The following is a 22,120-nucleotide window of genomic DNA, read 5'->3' on the forward strand; positions in this document are numbered from 1 at the left end:
GGAAGGGGGTTTTCATAGGCTCTGCTTTGGGCTTTCATTGGGTCAAGTACATTAACCTGGCAACCCTCCACATCCCCATCTCCCAGAGGGTAGGGTGGATAAAACTGTCCTCTCTCTGCATCTGCTCTCTCACCCTGCACCCACCGCTGAGCCAAATGTAAGGGACAATAAAGCTATGGACAGTATAATATGACACATTATACAACGGGTAGTTTCAGCCAAGCCATTCCATTGGTGGAAGACACGTTCCAAACATGCTGATAAGACCCATAAACCATAGGAAGCAGTGCTGTTACACGGAGAAATGGAAGTGGTTTCATAGTAATTATGATGAAAAGGGAGCAACCTGGCAATAGGGCTGGGCTATATGGTTGAAATCAATAACACAATATGAAAATATCCACTCCCTATTCCAGATACAAATATATGTAAAACAATATATGGCAAGTCACATATAAAATAACAAAATTTATGTTCATGTTATGTTGCATTGAACTGTGTTCCACCTTATTACATCCGAAAAAAACTCTTTGGCCACTTGGGGACAGCAACAAGCTGTAAACACAGCAATGACATATTATAGCACCTTATGACGTGTGGGGACTTGGCAGTTATATGGAGTCGCGTTTCTGTGTTTCTACTTGATGGACGTAAGCTAACATGTTTAGCTCTGTTTTGGTCTGCAACAGCTCCGTTGTCTGCCTGACGTTTGGTGCTGAGCAGGTGGCGTACAGTGGCTTTATCAAACAAAGCTGCGTGCTGCGGCTGCAAACAAAGCTGATGAGAGCGCTGAGACTGAACCAAAACAGTAACGTTGCAGGCTGTAAAACCAAATCGATGAGCTAGAAGATGCTGCAAATCTCTGTAGAGCCGAAGGGAGCTGCAGTGCAGTGACCCCTTTCAGATTGCTGACCCATTGTTAATATGGAAATAACCATCAGAGCAGCTTTAAGTATCTGATTTTGTTGCTTATAAATCATTAATTTGGATTACAGGATTTTGTAAAAAGATAAAACAACATAATCTTATTGTCTCATTTTCAAAAAACGATTATTTTACACCACACCACAGCGAGCTGATATTTTCAGCCCAGCTCTACATGACAGCATTTACTGCCTTTTCTTTTGGGGTTCTTATTGTCCGTTGTCTTTCACTAAACATAACAAGGCAACACACATGCTGATAGCCATTATTAACCACATAAAAGCTGCGCTACAACGCCGTTTCTCTCTTTAATTACAGGCTTATGATAGTGTAAAACACCATCCTATTGTTTTGCTCCTTCTTATGGGACCAGTTATAAGAACTTTAAGCCTTGGCTGATGTAAACATAATGTGTGACGTTGCCGTGGTGAGCGGCGGGATACACCTGAGCTTATACAGCCTTTACATTTTGGTCAACTTGCAGCATGGAAAGTCTGTCTATGAAATCAGTGTGTGCCATTTGAACTGAGACATGATACCAGCCACCATGTCCTTTGCTAGGCTCATACATCATGCATCACCATTGCACCCATAATCACAGACTCTATTTTTGCTGGCAGAGAAAGAACCAACAAAACATACCATATGCATATCTTTATGAGTGTGCGTGTGTGTGTGTGTGTGTGAGTGTGTTAGTGAGCTGAAGTGAGAAAGTGACACATTCAGACATGCACAATCTACCGTGCCTATCCTTGAACAGCCTCCCTCGCATTCTGCCCATTTAACACGCAGTCCCGGCGCATCCCGGCTTGGATACTGTCAGTCAGCTGGAGTGATACTACACAACTCAAGTGTTACTAAACCGAGATGTGTTTTAGTGCAGGGGAGTGCCTAGAGGGAGGTGAGGAGGACCAGGAGGTGTTGGAGTTTGTTAATGTGAACGCCGGTGAAAGAAAAACCCTGTAACCCTCCCCTGTGTGTGACAGACATCACAAAAGCTCTGGCTTCATGTCTTGTTTGGACTGGAATTAATGTCTTTTCGCTCTGAAAAGCACTTTGATGTGATGACTGAACGTGTCTGCATGTGCAAAAGCGTCCTAGTAACCATCTGGTTTTTGGAGGATCCCAGTTATGCTTTACCCATGTAAACACCTTATCCTGGTTTCAGAAACCTGGGCGTGCTAGCTGGAGCGCTCCGATAGAAGTCTGGACACTGTTGCATGTAAACACCCTTTCCAGGTTTCTGATCATTCTCACAGGCTCACGAGTGTGTCATCAACTCAAGTTATGGAGCTATTTAGTCAGTAAAAAAAAAAAATAGATAAGGTGAATGATGTAATGATGATCAATACACTGAAATAAAAGGAAGGTCTGACGTCGGTGACGCAGATCAAAAATGGCTCTCATTTTTCATTACTGGTGATGTGATGGACAAAACGAATGCAGCACTATGGTACAAAAAAACAAACTGTTCATTCTGTTGAGGTAACTCAGTCGGTACGGAAATAAATGACGGAGATGTTCAGGACTGAAGACACTCCAGCAGGCGGACGATCAGAAACCTGGAGACTGTTATGTTATATGAACGAAACCAGGGTGAGAATCAAAACTGGGATACTAATGTGCATGTAAATATACTAAAAAGTAATATCAATGCATTGGGCAAAATCTGCAAGAGGGCATCATTGCAAATATATATACCATATAAATAATGTTTTTTTCCCCCCATAAATTTCTGATTTCAATCTAACTTGTAATTGGGGTGCAGTTTAAAATGCTAAATCCTGGGTTACAGCACAGATAGTCGTGTTCCTCGGTTGTGAAATATGCTTGAAAGTCTAGTAAAACCGCCCTTTTACTCCATATTTCCTTTATGTATCAACTGAAAATCAACACTAACTTTGCAATCACTACGGTTTAGCACCTATAATGTTTAGAGGTTACCACTTCATCAAAATGAAGGCCTTCGATTGAGGAGTTTTGGCAGTCTTCCTCACTACATGTCTTTAAACCCTGTGAATCATGGCTGTGTATCATTTGCATTGAGCTTCACTAATAATATTAGATTAAAATTAGAATTAAAATGACCTACAATTTGATTTTTAGGGCCACTAAACAACAGAATATCCAGTGGTGGTTGTTTACATTTCACTTGAATCAAAAATCTCAACCTCTTGCAATTGTGAGAGATTGATCCTGCAATTACTCCCTTTTTTCTTCAGTCAATACTGCAGTGGTAGACGACAGTAAGTGATGCTGCTGTTTGGAGCCCCAGATGCTGTCATCACTGTCTGACTGCAGAAGGACGCACCCTGTCTCTGTCCCAGGTGACACAGATGGATGCAAACCGCAAAGGCGGCAGCGCCTTCGCACAGTTTCATAAATGTTGCGCTTTAGTCACAGTAAGGACGGGAAAACATAAATAAAACCAAATATCTCTGTCTGAGTAAATGTCAGTTAACTGCGTTATTCTAAGAACAAAACAATATTTCTTTGAAATTGTGACATTTTCCCTTTATATTAAAATGGATGGAGAGCTATTACAATAATACCACATTAATGCCACGGACATGATAAAGTGACTGATGCTCTGCAAGAACAGCAGATGATGAATTGGCGCGCTGAAATAATACGCCAGGCAGCCCCCCCCCCCGCTTTAATAACAGCATCCACTGCAAATGAACCTAAGACGAGCAGAAAGATGTGCAAAACCACGAGAGCTACACGGTACACTCTCTTTACTGTCCTTATCTCCACATGGAATAAAAAGGAACAAAGGTGGCTTAAGGACCCCTTAGAAATCCATTAGAAGCATACATTTCTTCTGTAACTCTCTCTCTCACACACACACACACACACACACACACGTCTGTGTCATCTGTGTATGTATTTTAGATCCTCTTAGTCAGACAGGCTGCAGTGCTTTACGCCAGCCTAAAGCGTCTAAGTCACACCACAGTCAGTTCAGGATCTGTGACCGAGGTCTCAGAAACAAACCGTAAACCGTGAAGAGATTACATCAGCGTCTGGCCGAGTGTCCAGATGTACAAACGAAGTTGACGGCTGTGGATTTGAAATTAAGGTGCGGCAGGCTGAAGTTTCAATGTACATGCCAACGGAATCGACGGCGGCGCTTTCCTCTCACCTGTGGTGCACTATGTACGTGATGATGGAGGCGAAGAGGCAGAGCAACATGACCGCTGTGCAGGCATACACGACCGGGTGCAGAAACTCCCCAGGGTATGGGGGGAAAGACAGCACCTTCTTCAGATCCTGAGGCAGACAAAAAAAAAAAACAAACAAAAACAAAAAAACAGAGAGAGAGAAACACTGGGGATCAGACGTAAGTCATCACAAATAACACTATCACAAAAATAATTAGTGAGCAATGAACTGGGCCCGCACACTGACAGCATTCCCGAACAATCCACCCAAAGACGAAGATGATGAGCTCTCCATATGCATAGGCACAGTATACTGCGCCGAGGAGATATGCGAGCAAAATACAAATGAATGTCAAGTAAATGTCTTCGAGTTAGAACCCCGTCCAAATCAGCATAAAAGAGTAACAACCCTGTCGAGTGAATACACCCCCCCCCCCCCCCCACACACACACACACACACACTGCATTTGCATTTTGCATTTCAGGCATTTAGCTGACACTCTTAGCTGGAGCGACTGAGTGCAACAATGGCATAAGCCTCCAAGTCTGCCAACATATAAAGCAAAACAAAAAATGGATAGCAGCCAGGAAAAAAGAAAAAAAAAAGAAAAAAGAAAAATGAAAACAAAGTTAAGTCTCTTTTTGTGTGTCTAAAACGACACATTGTTAACAGACGCCCATTAAGCCCTTATCAACATCACAGTCCATTTGCTTGGTGATTTATTCTACATGACGAAACTTCTTCAACTCTTCCGGCGCACATTCTGACAGCTGCAGCTTAAAAGTGCTGACAACTTTTTCGAATACTTGAATATACATGGTCGTACAGTATCTGTAAGCTTCAGATCTGTCGTGTTAAGAGACAAAGCAAGCTACTGTAAAATCTGCATTTCACATGCACTCACATGCTGCTCTCGCTCTATGTGGAGCCAAGCGGTGTGACGTCGCGGTTCAGGCTCCATCGTGTTGACGCTGCTAAATAAAGCGCACCTTATCTCCATAACCCCCGCCAGCTCAGTGTGAGTTTGTGTCTGCGAGAGTGATCCACACACACGCTGTCTGACTCCATCATTGTCTCCGTGAGTAGCCAAGTGGGATGTTCTCTCTCTCTCCGTGTTTATCTAGAGGCCGATGGGCCTGCCGGGGCCTGTGAGGGGTCGCGACCTTCAGCTGAGCATTTATAAGCGCAGTTGTAAAGCGGTGGCCCGGGATGGAATAAAAGGTTTCGGGGTGACAGGACACCGGGGAGATGCAGAACAGGAGAGCGGTTATGTGCGGACACTCAGTCCAAGCCTCATCGCTGAGTCTAATAAAGCCTTTCCTGTGTGCTCGAGGAGGAGAGAGGAAAAAGGAAGTCAAAGGGTTGGAGCCGACACTTCTATTCAAGTTATAAAGAGAAGTTTTCTCGGTGTAAACTTTAAAAGGGGCAAATTTTTGGAGTCATCGCTCTGATGTTGTTGTTCACTTCCAAGAGATCACTTGGTCTTTCATTTCTCACCATCTATAATCAGTTACCGTGTACAGAGTCGTGGCGGGCTGGAGATTTTTTTTTCCACCTCACAGTAGGCGAGAGGCATGGTACACCTTGGGCACGTTGTCTATCACACACACACACACACACACACACACACACACACACACACACAGTGTAGACGGACCACCATACTCATTCACACATTCACACCTACAGTAAGAGCCGTACTCGTCATATGAAGAGTTTGGAGGGGGGTGTTTGCTTTTTAGCCTTTCCAAAACCAAAGAGACATGCGCTCGAGTCAAATGAATGGATTCAACGGTGTGTTTGTCTGCTGCTAATATGATAGCATGCCCAGCTAACTAGCTTACTAGGGTTCTCGTTTTATAACAGTCAGCTGGGAACATTAAAAACATCAGCCAACGAATTTTGAGCGGTGAGTCTGCCGCTGGTATCGCTGTAAACTGCGAGTGTGCTGTCTTTGGATTCTGGGAGGAAACGGGAGCACCCGCAGGAAGTCAACACAGACACCAGGAGAAAATGCACACCTACAAAAGCCCAGAACAGAAACCGGCAAAATTAGCATTGACTTGGTGTTGTTCCTGCGTATTCACTCTTCTTTTAGTTCTGTTTTGCTCTCCACTGATTCCTGAGGGAAATGTCGGACTCTTTAGCTGCTCCACTTTCTTCACTACCTCGCAGCTACCTTTGTCTGCTGTTACCAGGGTCGTGTGCAGTGGGTTTATCAGCGCTTTTTGCTGAAAACAGCTGCTTGCTGCCTCTGGAAACAAGGCTGATGAGAGTGATGAGACTCAACAGGGCTGTGACAACCAAAACATCGAGCTGAAAGATGCTAAAACACATCGTAGAGCTGAGGGGAACTGCCGAGTCAGGTGATAATTCCCAGTGGGTCCGTCACTGAGCGTGACACCTTTCACATAAAAGTAGTCATTTGATCCATTGGTAATATAAAAATATTGATTAGAGCAGCTTTAATACTATCTCTGAAGAGCTACTCTTGCCTAACTTTTGAAAGGGTTGGAGGGAAAATCAGCAGGATCATCGATCTTTAAAAATAGAGACATTTATGACTTTGCAGCTTGTAGCTTGGCCAGAAAATCAAACAAAAAAAAAAATAATAAGACAAGAGGGATGGGTGGGGGAAGAGCTGGAGTAAGAGCTGTAATTAGACCTGGGCAATAAAATGTACCATAACTTCGGAGCTAAGTAGCAGGAAAAAAATGAGGAAGGAGGGAGAAGGAAAGAGAGAGCGGCCCTTTGGGGGGGGGGTGGGGGGGGGGGGGGATACAACATGACAAACACATTCCAAAATTCCAAAAAACAGCTTCACATAATTTGATAGTTACAGATTTGCAGGGAATTATTAAGTTTGTATTTGTCCTCGGAGCGATGTCATGGAAGGACAGAGGAAACTGGTGTTAATTACAGCTCAATGAATTGATGTCGCTGGGAAAAAAATAAAAAATAAATCATGGCCTGAAGCATCAGCAAGAAATCCTGCTGAAATGAAGCTTTTAAGTCAGTAAGCTGATTTATATACTTAAAGAGCAAATAACGCTTCATAGGAGTTTAGATCATGGAGGAAGAAAAAAAAAAGAAAAAAAAAAAAGCCCCCGCCCAAACATCAACTGAACTAAAGGTCAAAGAGAGAACGTGTCCGTGGGAATCAGTTACGGCATCGGTAGAAAACCAAATCATGCTCACGCATATTGAGCGGCTCCATGTGATGCTCGTACGGTGAGTGACAGCAGCGAGAGTTAAATGGCTTTAGGTGCGAGGGAGGGAAGTCAAATGTTCTCATGGGACATATTATCATCATCGCTGGGCTTATAACGTTGGCTGAGAATGTCAGCCTCCACAGTCTTTAACCGTTTCTCAGCAGCCCACTGCGCTGCGCTGAGCTTATGACTGAAGCGTAGTATATTTGTTTTTAGTGTGCACGAAAGCCGCACTGACACACGTCAAGCGAGCTGCAACTTTGAGTGCCATCGCCAAATTTGAAAACATTAAGAAACAATGGCATTTTTTTAAGAATTTACAGCATTTCTTTATTCAGTTATGTATTTATTCACTGCACTGTCTACCATCATTTCACTCTTTGCAGCAGGAGCTCCTCCGCTCCTGTCAAACATTGTGAGACAGTCGTGTCCATTAACACCACAGCCAAAAATCAAGCAATTAAGCATGCATTTTTGAGTATACTTAATTTTTTTATTTTTTTTTTACTGCGTATGTGCTAAATACTTGAAACACATTTAGACTTTATTAAGAGCCTAAAAGCCCTGCTAAAAGCAGAATACACTGTTCCCAGCATCCAACTGAACCACTACAGATCAACATCACCATACCAGCTTAGCTGTCGATGGTGGAGCTAAAAGTCAGGTGCGACTAAAGCTGCAGAGGCAGGAGAGGTCTTCATATCTGAACAGCAGGACAGATCATTCACACACAGGGCCCGCTGAGGTCGGGATTTATTTCTGTAGGAGATGTTAACACTTTTATAGACGGCTCCATCCCTGCTATTTTCAGTAAGCTCAAGTATTTCCAAAATGACTTGAAAGCAGGATGAGACGAGGACAATCTTTTGAAAGATATTACACCCATAAAGAGATGTGACACTGATGTGACATGTTGGTGGCGGAAACCACCATCAAATCCTGCCTGTGACAAACGTTGGAAAATACACAATACAGCTGAAACAATGAATCAGACGGTCAACAGAAAATTGACTATTTTTACAATCTTCTGTCACTTTTCCAGCAAAATCACCGAACATCCCCAGGTTCCTTTTTGCTGTTTTATGTCATTGTAAGTTGAATATCTCAAGAACAAAACGAGCTAAGCGAAGATTAGGAAATCATGACAGTCGTCTTTCACCGTTATCTGACATTTTATAGACCAAACTATTAATCGATTAATCAAAAACAGAAAAAGAATGAAAATATTGTTAGTTGCAGGTGCAGCCCTACTACACAGGATCGGGAGCACCACAAAATCTGTACGAGACAATTTCATGAGACTAACAAACAAGCATTTCAAACAGAAGCGCTGGTGGGGTAGAACAGCCAAAGAAGCACAGCAGTATCCTGAGGGTCTGAGATGAAGCTGGCTGGCTGAAAGTGAATGAGCAACAACCCCTTTTTCAACAACACTACAGAGGTACTCTTGTGCAAGGTGCTGAGCAGCTGCTCGGGGGCCAACAGCGGAGGAACTGCCATTTTTATGGGGCAGCATATACAGCAGCGTAGCATGAAAGCGAAGAAGGGCAACGCTGGAATAGAGCATGCATGCTCAGCAGAACCTTCCCCTGGACGAACAAAGGTTAAAAAAAGACCTTACAGCAGGCAGAGCTGGGCGGGAGAATAGAAAGAAAAATAGAAAGAAGGATGAAGGGGGAGACTGTCCCTTTCAGCAGAGGGATGGGCGCAAAGAAAAATGGACTACAAGGTGCCCTGAACAAAATTGTTCATATGGCTCCGAGAAGCAGTGTTTATGCTCCTGGGGTGATGTGGGGCAAGCTGCCGCAGCGAGTTCAGAAGAGGAGGCTCGAGCGGGCTGAATGCACAATACGTATACTGAACACTACCAGCCTTCCACTGCTGCTGTTATTATCCACCTGCTTGTCATTTTCTTTACAGCGTGTGCACATGTTCTCATATTTGTGCCCCTTACAGGCTGCTACACTTGAGTTTTACATCGACTCCTGCATGTTTTAAGTTATGGATCGATCTCACCGTGCTGTGCAACAGATACAGACTGTAAAGTTGCAATTCCCTTGTTGACCCGGCTGTCACGATGAGTGATAGGCCATCGGCGCAGCTCGCAGCGTGCTCTAAACTACCCTTCCCTGTTGTACCCTTCCTTGCAGATGCCAACAGCAGCTGGGCACAGGAGAAGCCCGCTTCAAATGTGATTCCTCCACTCCAGTTATTATCATTACTGCTATCATATTACATCACAGCAGCGTGGACACTTTATTACTGTGTCTGTGCGGCAGGACAATGTGACCAGCCCTCTGACAGCACAATTCATTACAGAGAGGCAACAATATTACCATGCAGGGCAGCTTAGTTTAGCCTATTCTGGATTAGCACTGACATGTTACATCGAAACATGCCTCCATTGTCCCCTAGCCTCGGCAGCTAAACAGGCCCCTGATCCCCTGTTTGTGTTGTCGTTACAACTTTAATCCAGGATCCTCCCTCCCCATGCCAAAATCAGATTACCAGAGTCAATTAAACTTGATCCATAATCTCAGCGCGCAGGCACAGTGGGTGCAAGGTTATCAGGCCTGCAAAATGAAATGGGACAAGTACACTGTTGGAGAGGACTTACAGGCTCAGTGTCTTGTTTTTGGTCACGGTGAGAAACTGCAAGACCTGTAGCACCTGCATGCAAATAATTCCCAGACTCTTGCAAGTCTTAACGCAGTTTGTTTCTAATTGATGCTGTAGAAATCTGCAGAATCTGTAAGCCAATCTGTGACATATGTCCTCGCAAATGTGCTCCTTTCCCTGCTGTAATCACATTGGTGCACGCAAGAATGCACAAACATCGTGGGAGAGAGGGAAGAGGAAAGGGAGTGAGAGAAAAACAAAATTAAAATCCTCTAGTGAACAGCCTGCGGGCTCCCGGCTCCCAGCTCCCATCCAGCACTGTATTTTATCATCCTTGAGTGGCCGCGCGAACGCTGTAACACAACCGGAGCGAGTGTGCAAATCAAACCCACTCCGGCTCGCCCATACACCACTGGCTAACAGAGAGAGACAGGACAGCGGCGGGACGGAATAACCTCCGGACTCGACGACAGCCAGAAAAAAAGAAAAAAACGGTCATGCACCATTAATGCAGGTCGTCAGTGTTTCAGCGGTACCTTGTGGCTGTCACTCAGCTCGCAGCTTTGAGATACGTTGGTGCTCGTAATCAGGCGAACGCTCGGCGGCGGGGGCGAACGAGGCCCACCGTGAAAAGAGTAATCAAATCACGTGGAGTCAAGTACGCATCCATCAAATCAACAAACATTATGAGCTGATGAGGAACCTCGCTCGGCATACAAGATGACTAGACGAGCGCCGTCATCCGAGGCTCAGACACATCCGTCGCGCTGTATCTATCTTCTCAAACATCAAGGGGGCATTGTTTCATTAGCATTAATCTCTCTCGGGCCTCAGATTAAAGTGTTGCATTTAGCTTTGGGCTATTCAGATTCCTATACAAAAGTTATTGTAATCGCTGTTCTGTGGAGATATTTAAAGCGTGACTATCAAATAACTGAGCCTTGTGCACTGCTCAACCTTGCAAACAGAGTACAAGCTCATAATTCACTGTAAGGCAACCCCCCCCCCCCCACAAACACACACACACACACACACACACACACACACACACACACACACACACACACACACACACACACAACTGGAACAAAGAGACGTGAATACTCAAGTCTGCTACCAACAGAATGAATCAATACGAACAAATGTGAAAACAGGGAGAAGATTGCTTTTTAATATAGGACGGAGACACGGGAATGACTCTAACCTCTTTCTTTCTTCAGCTTGTATTTATCCAGGGGAAGATTCGCTGAGCATGACGGCCTCCTTTCACACTCATACAGCTAAACACATCAGCTACTGGGCGCTGCCCAGTCCGACCACTGGCTGACTGGTGTTGACTGAGTAGCTCCACTTTCCTCAAATGTTTCCTGTGGTGTTCCTTTCACATCCCTTATCGAGTATACCCTCAAGTTGCCAGTTTATTAGGGTTCACTTAGCTAAAACGAATGCAGTCTAATGCAACAGCACTGCAATAAATTCTCCCTTCATGAAGGTTATAATGTTCATGATGTTGAAACTGTTTCAGAGAGCTGCTGATTCGACTTTCTGATCATTCGGGAGGATGTAGTTTGAGATGCTGTTGAATTGTTTCGCGTTATCAAATCTTTGGGAAAACATTATTAAAGTTTAACTGGCAGTGGCAATCTAAAGGCGCAGGTTGATTGACATCAGTCGGCACAAATATTGCATCATTTTTGTTTTTTTTGGCATAATAACTGCAACAAGAGTACACAGCCGGGCCAGTGGCTCTGTGAGTCTAAAGTCTGTGAGTAACTTTAGAATGCTAGCCACACGCATGAGGCTCACAATGACAATGCTAACGTACTAGTATAATGGTTACCATGACCACCATCTTAGCTCAGCATCTTAGTATGCTAACTTTGCCTAATGAGCATTAAACACAGCCGAGGTTGATGGGAGTGTCATTTGTTTTGCAGGTATTTGGTCATAATGGACATATTGAAATTGGCCTGATGGGGGCGCTAGATGTAAAGTTAAGGGATCGCCAGAGTTTTTACAATTTATCCTAAGGGGGGCACGGATGTACCAAATTTAATGGCGAGTCATCCAACAGTTGTTGAGACATTTCATTTAAAAACACAAATGTCAACAACTACAATCAATAGTCTGCAATTAGTACATAGTGTATATTATGTGTAATTAGTTCCACTTGCAATCATGGTGGCGTTACAGAGTGGTGCTATTTATACCTCCACAGTGATCTGTGAAAGACAGCAGCTTGCAGAGGGCATGTTAACTAGACTATAGCCAAGATTCCTTTCAGATTCTGCCAAGATGTGTCTTGCCAACCTGGAACTGAATCCAAAATGGCACCAGCCATCGGAAGCCCGACCCCGGTTTTATGTCGAGATTTTTCAAGCCACACATTAGATTCAGCCCCCTTCATATCTGTGAGAAAACCTTCCATCTCCTCGGTCTGAGAACATGAATCGATAAAAATAAACCTGAGAGAAGATTTAAAACGTAGAGCAAAGAGGCTGGAATGAGTCTTTTTTTGTTTTAAAGTGAATATATGAGCAACCCTGAAACTCTGCTCTGCCAGCATCACGTCTCTCATCGTCTTTGTACGTGTGTGTGTGTGTGTGTGCGCATGAGAGGGAGCGAGAGGGAGAGAGAGATGGTTAGTAGGTGTTGTCTGTGAGGGGTGACTCATCTCTTCCACACACTACAGAATACTCAATGGACGGGCTCTGTGTGTGCTCACACGTGTGCACATACACGCACACACTCATAGTGTGTGGCTTGGACAGGGAAGCAAACACAAGGGCAAACCTGCGCGCGCACGCACACACACACACACACACACAGACACACACACAAGCCAGTAACACCTCAGCCCTCTTACACACACTGCTCACGTTCTGTTCTCAGCTCCCTGAGATGGCATGCTGTTTGGCACGCAGAGTGGGAGCATACATAACACTGGTCCACACCTCGTTCCCTTGCAGGTTGATATGCTGTACCAAAACATGCCACCCCCCCCCCCCCCCCCCCCCATGTAACAATGGATGAGAATAGGGCAGCGCTCCACAGGTTCTGCTCTGTCAACAATTAAAGGCGGCGCGGGTGGAGAGGACGCACTGTAAACCCAGCCTCCGCAAGCGACACAATGCAAACAGCCTCTCTAACAGAATGCATCGCTCTCCGGCAACAGAGGTCTCAGCGGGTAAACAGCCTTACGTTTGCCTGCGTGGTGCTTAACGGCGCCGAGCTGGTGCATTTACAGAGCTCTCTCTCTCTCTCTCTCTCTCTCTCTCTCGCTCTCTCACACATCTGTTGCTGTCCACCATTTTCATGTGCTCTTTCTCTGTCTCCAGCACAGACCTCTAACAGCCCTTCAAGTACTGGCTGACTACATAAACTGCAACTGTGTAATGTTGGGACATTTTGATGGCTCTGTTTGTATCGCCATAGAAACGACACTGTTACCAAAGCTTTTTGTAATAAAATGCACGCTTGCGGGTAAGGGGTCGTGCCTTGCCACCACCTCCCTGAAAAGCAAAAATAAACACAGTAAAAAAAAAAAAAAGTGGCCTTGTGGTGATGTTATTTCTTTCGGGCATTTTTTGCCTTTATAAGACGGCGACAGCTGAAGGGAGAGAGAGAAAGGGGACGACATGCAGCAAAGTGCCCGAGCTGGAATGGAACCCGGGCCACTGCGCTAAGGACTCAGCCTTAGTACACGCGCTCCACCGTGATGTGCTTTTAAACGCCGTCAGGAAGCGTAACCAGCGCTGGACTGTTGCTGCCACGTTCTCTAACTGTGGCGGCGTTTAGCCCCCTGAGAACGAGCTGCTGGGAGAGGGGGATGGGGGTGAGGGGTGCTCTTGAATGAACGCAGTCAACCGTGAAAAGAATAAACGCATGAAGAATATGCTATGTGGTGCATCTAAAAGAAAACAGCTTGTAGCAGGGACAACAATGAAGAGCAGTGATAGAGGAGATAAGGAGATGAAGAGTGATTACATAGACAAAAAAATGCCGCGGAGAGACGGATGGAGAGGGAGGAACAGATAGGTAAATCATTACCCCCTTCAGCCCAGGAAGCTACTCTATGTCTGACTCAGACGTCTCCCTCGGCCTCTTCCCCATCCCCCGACCGCAATGCAATTTTCCTCCATCTTTGATTACAGATTGCTCGTCCGTGATCCCAGCCCAGTTCCATTTTACCATCTGACAGTTGTGCCATCGGTGCCATTTAGGCCTAAGTGGACGCTCCATCTCCTCCGCCGGCAATTTACATGTTTGCATCTCGTTAGGGCCATTTGTAAAGGCAAAGGCAATGCGGCGGGACAGTGAAAGAGGAGGGAATTTCGGCGCCCAGATTAGTTTTCACCTTTGATACCGAAGCGCATCGCTCACCTGCCTGGAGTGGGATTTCGGGATGGAGATTTTTAAGCGAGCTTTGAATTTGGAACAGCGCGTTACAAAGGCCTGTCTGCGGATGTGTAACTCACACCGACATATCTTCAGACATATCTTCACCCACTTTGACGTGCTCTTGAACACACACGCCAACATGAGGATACAATGCCACTCAACGCAGACGGTAAATCCAATGTGGAACGTTTTCCTTTTAAAAGAATCTCAACTGAGAAGAGCTGGGGCTCCCCCATCTTACAACTACCTCGCTGCGTCTCCAAACTGCCCACTGACTGGAGCAATTTGAAGAACTGATATTGGGCCCGTCATGGACATATTTCACTGGGGTCATTTCACTGGGCCCGTTCCTTAGACTTTAATTGGACTCCTTATATCAGATTAGAGATTTTATGATCACATTGTTCAATTATAATCCAGTTGTTCCATATTGTGTTTCTTCTTTTTTACTGTTACAATGTTCTGTTCTCTTTTAATAACCACACAGCCTGCAGAAGCTGTTGCACACCCAGCTGTCCAAGGAGGAGGAATATCTCTTTGAACAGACTCTCCTGAGGTTTCTTCCCTTTCCCCCTCATGTGCTGAGGTTGTTTTAAGGAGTTGTTCCTTGTTGCTGTCTCGGTCCTGCAAAACATTATACGTGATATTGAGTTATACAAAAGAAATTTGACTTGAGTGGATTTTTGATGCCCTATCTTACACGTTCCCCATCCGCCAACCAATGTCATGGGCCGAATCACCGTCCAGATCGATAGCTACGGCCCTGTTGATGTATGATCCATCCCCTCGTGAACAAAGATCCAAGCAACCAAAATGGCCAGCTCCAATCCTTCCTCAAGGATAACGCTGGCATTTTTCTCTATGTTTCTTATTGTCAACAAAAAACAGCTGTAGTTTTAGCAAATGTCATTCAAGCAGGAGTAAATAAGAGCATTTATGGAGACTAATTTCAGCTGTATTAACGGCATCAGGACAGTGTATTTGAAATTTACTGCAAATAAACTACAGTGCCCATAATTATGGTAATGAACCCAGCACAACGGTGTGACTCACTGATGTCTTTAATAGTTTTAATAACAATGGAGCTCCGTGGCACAGAGGAATAAGATATATCAGGCTTTGGCTACACAGGCAATACTTGTCAGAATAACACACGGTTGGTTTTGGTCTTTTCATTGAATTTGTAGACAAAAGGAAACAAATATCGCCAGCGTTATCCTTTAAGGGCCGTTCCCTACTTGTTACATGCGTGGTTCTTACTACTTCTTGGTGCATCCTATCAGAGTGTACAAATGCATGTTTGAACTGCTCTGTCTGTGTGGAATTGTCTGTCCCAGATATCATCGGGTGGTCTTGTAGTTCATGATTGACAACTGAAAAAAGAAAAAAAAAAAAGGTGAATAATTTTCATGGTTGGGTCTGATTGAACAAATCCGTGGCAGCTCCACTCTAGCCAACAAGAGAATACTTTTCCGGCATGAAAACGGTGAACTGTATATATTAATGTCGCATCCTAAAAAAGAATCTAAACTGTGGGACCTCTGACTAAAACTCTGAAGGGTTCTTAATAGACCTTGCCAAAAGATAGACCCCTCCGCCTGTCACGTTATCGCTCCTGCTTCAAATTATGCAAGTCTCATTTTCTGCTGTCCTTATCTTCCTCCAAGGAGTGCACAGGGGGCCACATTGCATCAATAACTGCTCCCTAATTACAAGCCTAGCAACCAGCAGCAGCAGCAGCAACTCCACACCCTTACTGTAGATTAAAAAAAAGACGCAACTGCGGGGCACGGCTGTACTCTCCTTGTACGCTGAGGAGAACGATATGGCCATGAGGTTTAATGTCAAAGGTGATGGTGATCATGATTGGTTGTGGTGGAAAAGGCCATGGTGTATAATAAACCACTTTGCGAGAGTTTCGTTTTTTCAAGTCTATTATGAAAATGACTGTCGCCTTTAACCCTCCACCTTTTTCTGTTTTTTGTTGATATACTTTTGCTAATCAGGGCCTGGCAGCAGCAGCAGCAGCAGCAGCAGCAGCAGCAGCAGCAGCGAAATGGAGGGGCAGAGGCGGGCATTCTGGGAGCTGCCGTCTTGGCTGACAACAGAGGTGGACATGCAGACAACCAGCCAGCCACAGGGGCTGGATCACTTTCTGCACTGCCCTAATAGAGAGAAAGAAAAGAGGCTCTTAATGTGTTTGTCTAGACTGCCCTGCATTGTGCAAATGAGGTGCTGTCCGGTTCAGTTAAATGCAGTGCAAAAATACAGCAACCCAATTGAAAGCCAGTGACAGAAACTCAAACAGAGGCAGAGAGAGGGAAAGAGAAAGACAGAGAGAGAGAGAGAGAGAGAGAGAGAGGCTGTTTACACAGCATGCCCTCATTTCTACCAAGCTGTCTCTGGGGTTCAGAGAGGGTCGCACTGTCAACTAGGGAACAGCTGGTGAGAGAGAGGGGGGGGGGGGGGGGCATTTGAACATGGACACTTTCAGATCAGAAGCCATATTATGATGATGATCTTTTTTTTTTTTTCCTTTCGTTGCTCGAGTACTGTTTGAGACTGTGTGTACCGACAGGGTTCCAGGAGACCTGAATCATGTATGTCAGATGGCCTCTGTCACATGCAAAAGGACAAGTGGGACCTGTTTCAGTTTAATCATTTGTGACTAATCATAGACTCTGCAGCAGATTTTATGAGTCCACAGTATTGCCATAAAAAAAGAAAAACTAATTCCTACCTCACCCAAGTGCTCATATCTGACTAATTGTTTGAGAAAATGTGTGCCAAAATCATCAACTTGGAAATAAAATCAAAATGCGACTACATCATTATCTTTCATAAAGACTGTTTGCCAGCAAGGGCAGTTTTACATTTCAAGCAAGTGGTTTGCCTCGTTCTAAAAAAAACGTAGCACAGTTTTTGGCTGCCAATTAATCAGTGACTGTATATAAACAACATCAGAAAATCAAGTGCCACAATCCCTTCTGCTGCAAGCAGCACTATGATAATCTTCCAAACACTTAGCTGAGGAGCATGCATAATTTGAATAACAATAGGTTAAAGCAATGCAATTTGTATCCAGGCTAAAAGAGGGATACACACTGCATTAAAAATAGAGCGTCCGACACAGAGCGTCAGGGAAAAGCGCCAATAGTAAGTATTGGCTCACTCCAGCAACGCCAGGGCAAAACTGTTGATGTCTGAGATAAATGGCGGTCTGTGAGCTCTGCACTCATTAGTCAGGGAGAAAACAATCTGCATCACATGTCAGGTTATTGGCCGGCAGCAATCTGCTGGATGAGCCCGACGCTTCTCCTTTCACACCAAAGCCAATCCGCAGTCAGCAAACACAGAGAGGTTAAATCAGAGCAGCAGCAACAGAGGAAAGTCTGCAGTGGCGACGTGGTTTCAGCAAGCGCGCACGCACACACACACACACACACACACACACACAAAAGCAATCCCCCGTGTGTTAAAGTAATCATGCCTGACATCAAAATTTAAGTTAATGCTTACAAATGGAACAGGAGTGCATTTATTAAATATTAACCTCAGCCAAACCTCAGCACGTGTGCGGCAAGTTCCCACAGCGCGGCACAGAAACTAAGCCTCAGCGTAGCTGGTGAAGTCAGCGGCTGGTGAGGAGGCTGCGTGGCTGCTTACTCGCGGGCGGAGGCGGATTAGCGCTCGTCTGTCAGCTGCCACGTTTTGGAACGAGTGCAAGTGAGGTAAAGGGTGAAAGGTGACTGATGCTAAGTGGGACGCAGATAATTAGCAGTTACTCGAAGAATTAGCGTAAGCTGCATAATTATGACAAAGCTTAACACCAACACCAACACACACGATTAGTCATGTTCTGTAAAACTATGTGGTTACTCTCAGTAACACTCCGTCCACAGAAAGCCTTATTTTCAAGTCTCTTATGGTTTTTACCAACATTTTTAACCAAAACAGAGGCATCCAAAATCAAGTTAAAGGAATACTTCAACATTTTGGGAAATTAACTAATTCCCCTTCTTGCCGAGAGTTAGTTGAGAAGATCCATCGCACCCTCATGTCTCTTTGGTTAATATGAACCTTAAGCCAACAGATGGTTAGCTTAGCTTGGCTTAGCATAAAGACTGGAAACGGCTAGACTGGCTCCATCCAAAAGTAACAAAATCTGCCCACCAACACCTCTAACGCTCACAAATTAAGACATGATATCTTGTTTGTCTGATATGCACAAAAACACAAAGTATTGCGCTGGACTATTTCTTGGCCAGGAGCAGCGACTTTCTGGAGTTCTGCCAATTTATAACCCCTAACCCTTTGTATCGAGGGCTCTCCAGGGGCTAAGAAGTGTGTATTGTATGGTGCCTCTAACAAAAACCTCCTTTTTAAATCCACTATCTGCTTACACACAACCACAAGACCTCACCCCCCTCTGTTGATATCACAGTCTGTCATCACCCTGTCTCTCTACCCTCCCACGACAATGCATATCAACAGAAAATGCCAACGCGGGGCTGCAAGACGCGGTTGCATATCTAAACAGGTCATCGTCATTATCACTGTAAATCCCTTCATCTCCTTAAACACACACACCAAAGCTCCTTTAGTACGAAAATGTCTCAGAGATAGAAAAGTCCAGGGCATGGGGATAAAGTTAACCCCGCTGAAGCCGGAGCCAGCTCGCGGGCCAACGATGAAAACAGGCTTGTTGTCTCATTATGTCTGCCTTGAGCGAGGATGTGGACAAAAGGCTAATGAGGACACACAACTTTGAGGTTGCTATTTGCTGAAAAGCGGACAGAGAAAACGAGGCACAAACAGGAAAACACTGTTTCTGAGCTGCTGAAGTCGCCAGGAGGTTATTTTCCGATGAGCAACACGTATCCTGTGCAACCTACAGTATGTTGTGTGCATTAGAAATAATTGCCAAACGAGAAAACACCAAATGTGGATTGAATTTGAATTAACAGCTCCCTTTAAAGGATGTTTTTTAAGAATGTACTCACAATCAATTGGCGTCTCCTCTACCCTCCTTCCATCCATTCACACTTCCATTTCCTCCAAGTTACTACCTTTTGAGTGACAATAATAGCAATTTAATGGGCAGCAAAAAACAAAGCTTAGGTGATATATGGTTTGTAAAGTGCATCCTGGTTATTTCTGTGTCAACAGGATAAGCGGTTCGAGAAAGGATGGATGGATTCTCAGACCTTGTGGTCAGGTCCAGCAGTCAGCAGTAATGTCACGCTGGTATCGAGCCTGCAGAAGGCTCAGCCAATGAGAACTAATGCATCAAGATGGGATCCTGTCTTGGTTGGTTTGGTTCAAGATGGAGGTGCAGCAGCAAGGACAAGTGAATTGTGGTCTGTGTGGCGATTTCTGAAACGGCAGACACCATGAAGCCTCAGAATGAGGAGTGAGGTCAATGGGCCTCGTGCAAGAACATTTTCATGTTATCATCCTAAATCCTTTGTGTTTCACTTGTGTGTTCCAAGTGGAATTCACCGAACTCTCCTACGTGGAAAAACTCCTAAATCGCTTGTTTCAGCCTGACGAGTGCCACCTGTTCATGAGGAGATGCACCATCACGACATGTGAGCATTAGCATATTCAGTGCCCCCAAAACGCTACATGAGGCTGCCTGTTCTGCTCCGTTTATTCACCAAAAATGACATACAAGAGTAAAAAGGATTTTATTCCACGGAGGTTGAAGTCCTGCTGTCAGACATCAACAAATTAAGCAATATCAGTCGTCGCATTAGGCCGCACAGTGACAGAAACAAAGACGCAATGGTATTTTGACATAGTTTAAGTCATTTATCAGCCAAATATGCCAATCCCCCTCTGGTTCCGTCTCCTAAAATGTGATTTGCTGCTTATCTCTGCTTTATATGACTGTGTAAACTGAACATCTTTGGGTTTTTGGATTGCTGGTTGGACGTCTTTTTGGGCTTAGGGTTAGACACATTTTGATGGCCATTTTTCCACCATTATTGTACATTACATTGACAAAACGACTCATTAGTGTATCAAGAAAAGGCTTGACAGATTAGTCGATAATCAAGATAATTAAGATAATCGTTTGTTCCAACCAGCAGACCGTGACTAAAATGGGAGGAGGTTTAAGTCAACTCGACAGTCGCGGTGACAGACGTCAGACTACTTCCCGTTATATGGGAGGTTACAATGTTAAGTATGACGGAGACCATGGGACAGCTGTTAGTGAGTGAGAATCTTCAAAGCGACTAATAGATTGTAAAAGCTGTCCCACTGATATGGTGATTCGGTGCCTTTCGGCTTCCACTGTGGAGAATCCACAGACTCCTTTGTACCTAATAGAAATGTCTGAATGAAATTGGTGACGTATTCTCTTCCAACTTCTGTGGACATCTCCCTGTGACTCCTGATCCAGGTCTGCCTGCTGCCAGTGTCTTCAACAACTTCAATGAGCTGCTTGAGCCTTCGGTCCAAGCACCCAACGGCAGATAACTGCAAGCCTAACTGGCCCTCTTCAGAAACACACAGAGAGAGTGTTTCCCGGAGGGATTCGCCCTCCTGTCATCCCAGAAACCAGTTCTAACAAGCTGCAGATTACGCACCTTGGCTCCTGAGTTGGACCAAGAAGCCAAGTTGATCCGTGTGGGGGAGGGCCGGATTGCCTCAGCCAAGATACCCTGCATCCAGTTGTGCCTGACCCCCATCATCACATAACCAAACTCTTCATCCAGGATTTTGGCAGCCGGCTTGCCCACCCAGGACCTGAGAGAGCATTTGCTGAGCTTCGCTGATGCTTCTGGATCCTTTGTGGGAGGGAGGCCGTCTACAAAAACCAGCATAACTGTCCTGAATGCCGGAAATGGCATAGCAACCCAGTCATCGCAAGAGTCCAGAGAACTGCAGCAGTGAGTGAAGTCCTCTCCTTCAGATGCTTTATACTGATGGCGTGTTGAGTTGACGGACAGATGAACGGAGACTTATGATTGGTGCAGAGGGTGGATGGAATGTTGACACTGTTCAAAGCTACAGAGGGCCGTGCATGTGAACTGTGAGCGGGCTGAAAAGAGGGACGCCTGTGCTGGAAACTGTTGAAAAGTCGATGACCTGAACAATTATTGTTTTTACTGGCCTCTGTAATGACTTCAGACTGTTCCAGTGGTGGAAAGTAACTCCATTTACTTAAGCACTTACTCTACTGTCTCTACTTCACGTTTCTGGGGGAAATGTTGTACATTTATTTGACAGCTACAGTTAGAGATTTCACATAAAGAAACAAATGATTAAATCAGTGGTTCCCCCATGTTTTGGCTTGTGACCCCCTTACAGTGAAGCAGTGTATAGTTGGGACTCCTTGTCACTTTTGAGATGTCGTGAGTTAAGAACTTCTAGTGGCCCAAACAGGTAAAAGCATCCAATATTTCTCAAAAATAAAGGCTCTGAATGAGTGCAGTAAAACTAGATCCAATAATCATCTCACGACCCCCCCCAGATTTATCTTGTGACTACGGATTGAAATACTGAACTGTACGTACTGTAAATAAGTTAATGTATACTTTTACTTTTTATACTTTAAGTACATTTTGCCAATCATATGGTGGACAGTACATACATTTAAGGATCTGATTACTTCTTCCACCACTGGACTCTTCTTCCATCTCTGTCTGTCTTTTTCATTCTCCTAAATGCTGACCTCCATAAACAATAACCTTTACTAACCACTTCCAAATGCAGACGCCTTCGTCCACATTTACACCCACACTGCACGAGGCTCTGCATTGCTTAACCAACACGTCACCAAACCAGAT

General features: G+C 44.8%; 1 protein-coding gene across 1 annotated transcript in view; it reads right to left on the bottom strand.

Annotated features, from left to right (window-relative positions):
• LOC139294195 (adhesion G protein-coupled receptor A3) overlaps window positions 1-22,120 on the bottom strand; it is a 139,967-nt gene that overhangs the window by 19,348 nt on the left and 98,499 nt on the right. The window contains exon 15 of the mRNA XM_070916025.1: window positions 4,070-4,197. Within this exon, the coding sequence (XP_070772126.1) occupies window positions 4,070-4,197 (128 nt within the window). The remainder of the gene's footprint in view (window positions 1-4,069; window positions 4,198-22,120) is intronic.

Source organism: Enoplosus armatus, chromosome 12 (genome assembly GCF_043641665.1).
Source record: "Enoplosus armatus isolate fEnoArm2 chromosome 12, fEnoArm2.hap1, whole genome shotgun sequence".
Classification (NCBI taxonomy): Eukaryota; Metazoa; Chordata; class Actinopteri; order Centrarchiformes; family Enoplosidae; genus Enoplosus; species Enoplosus armatus.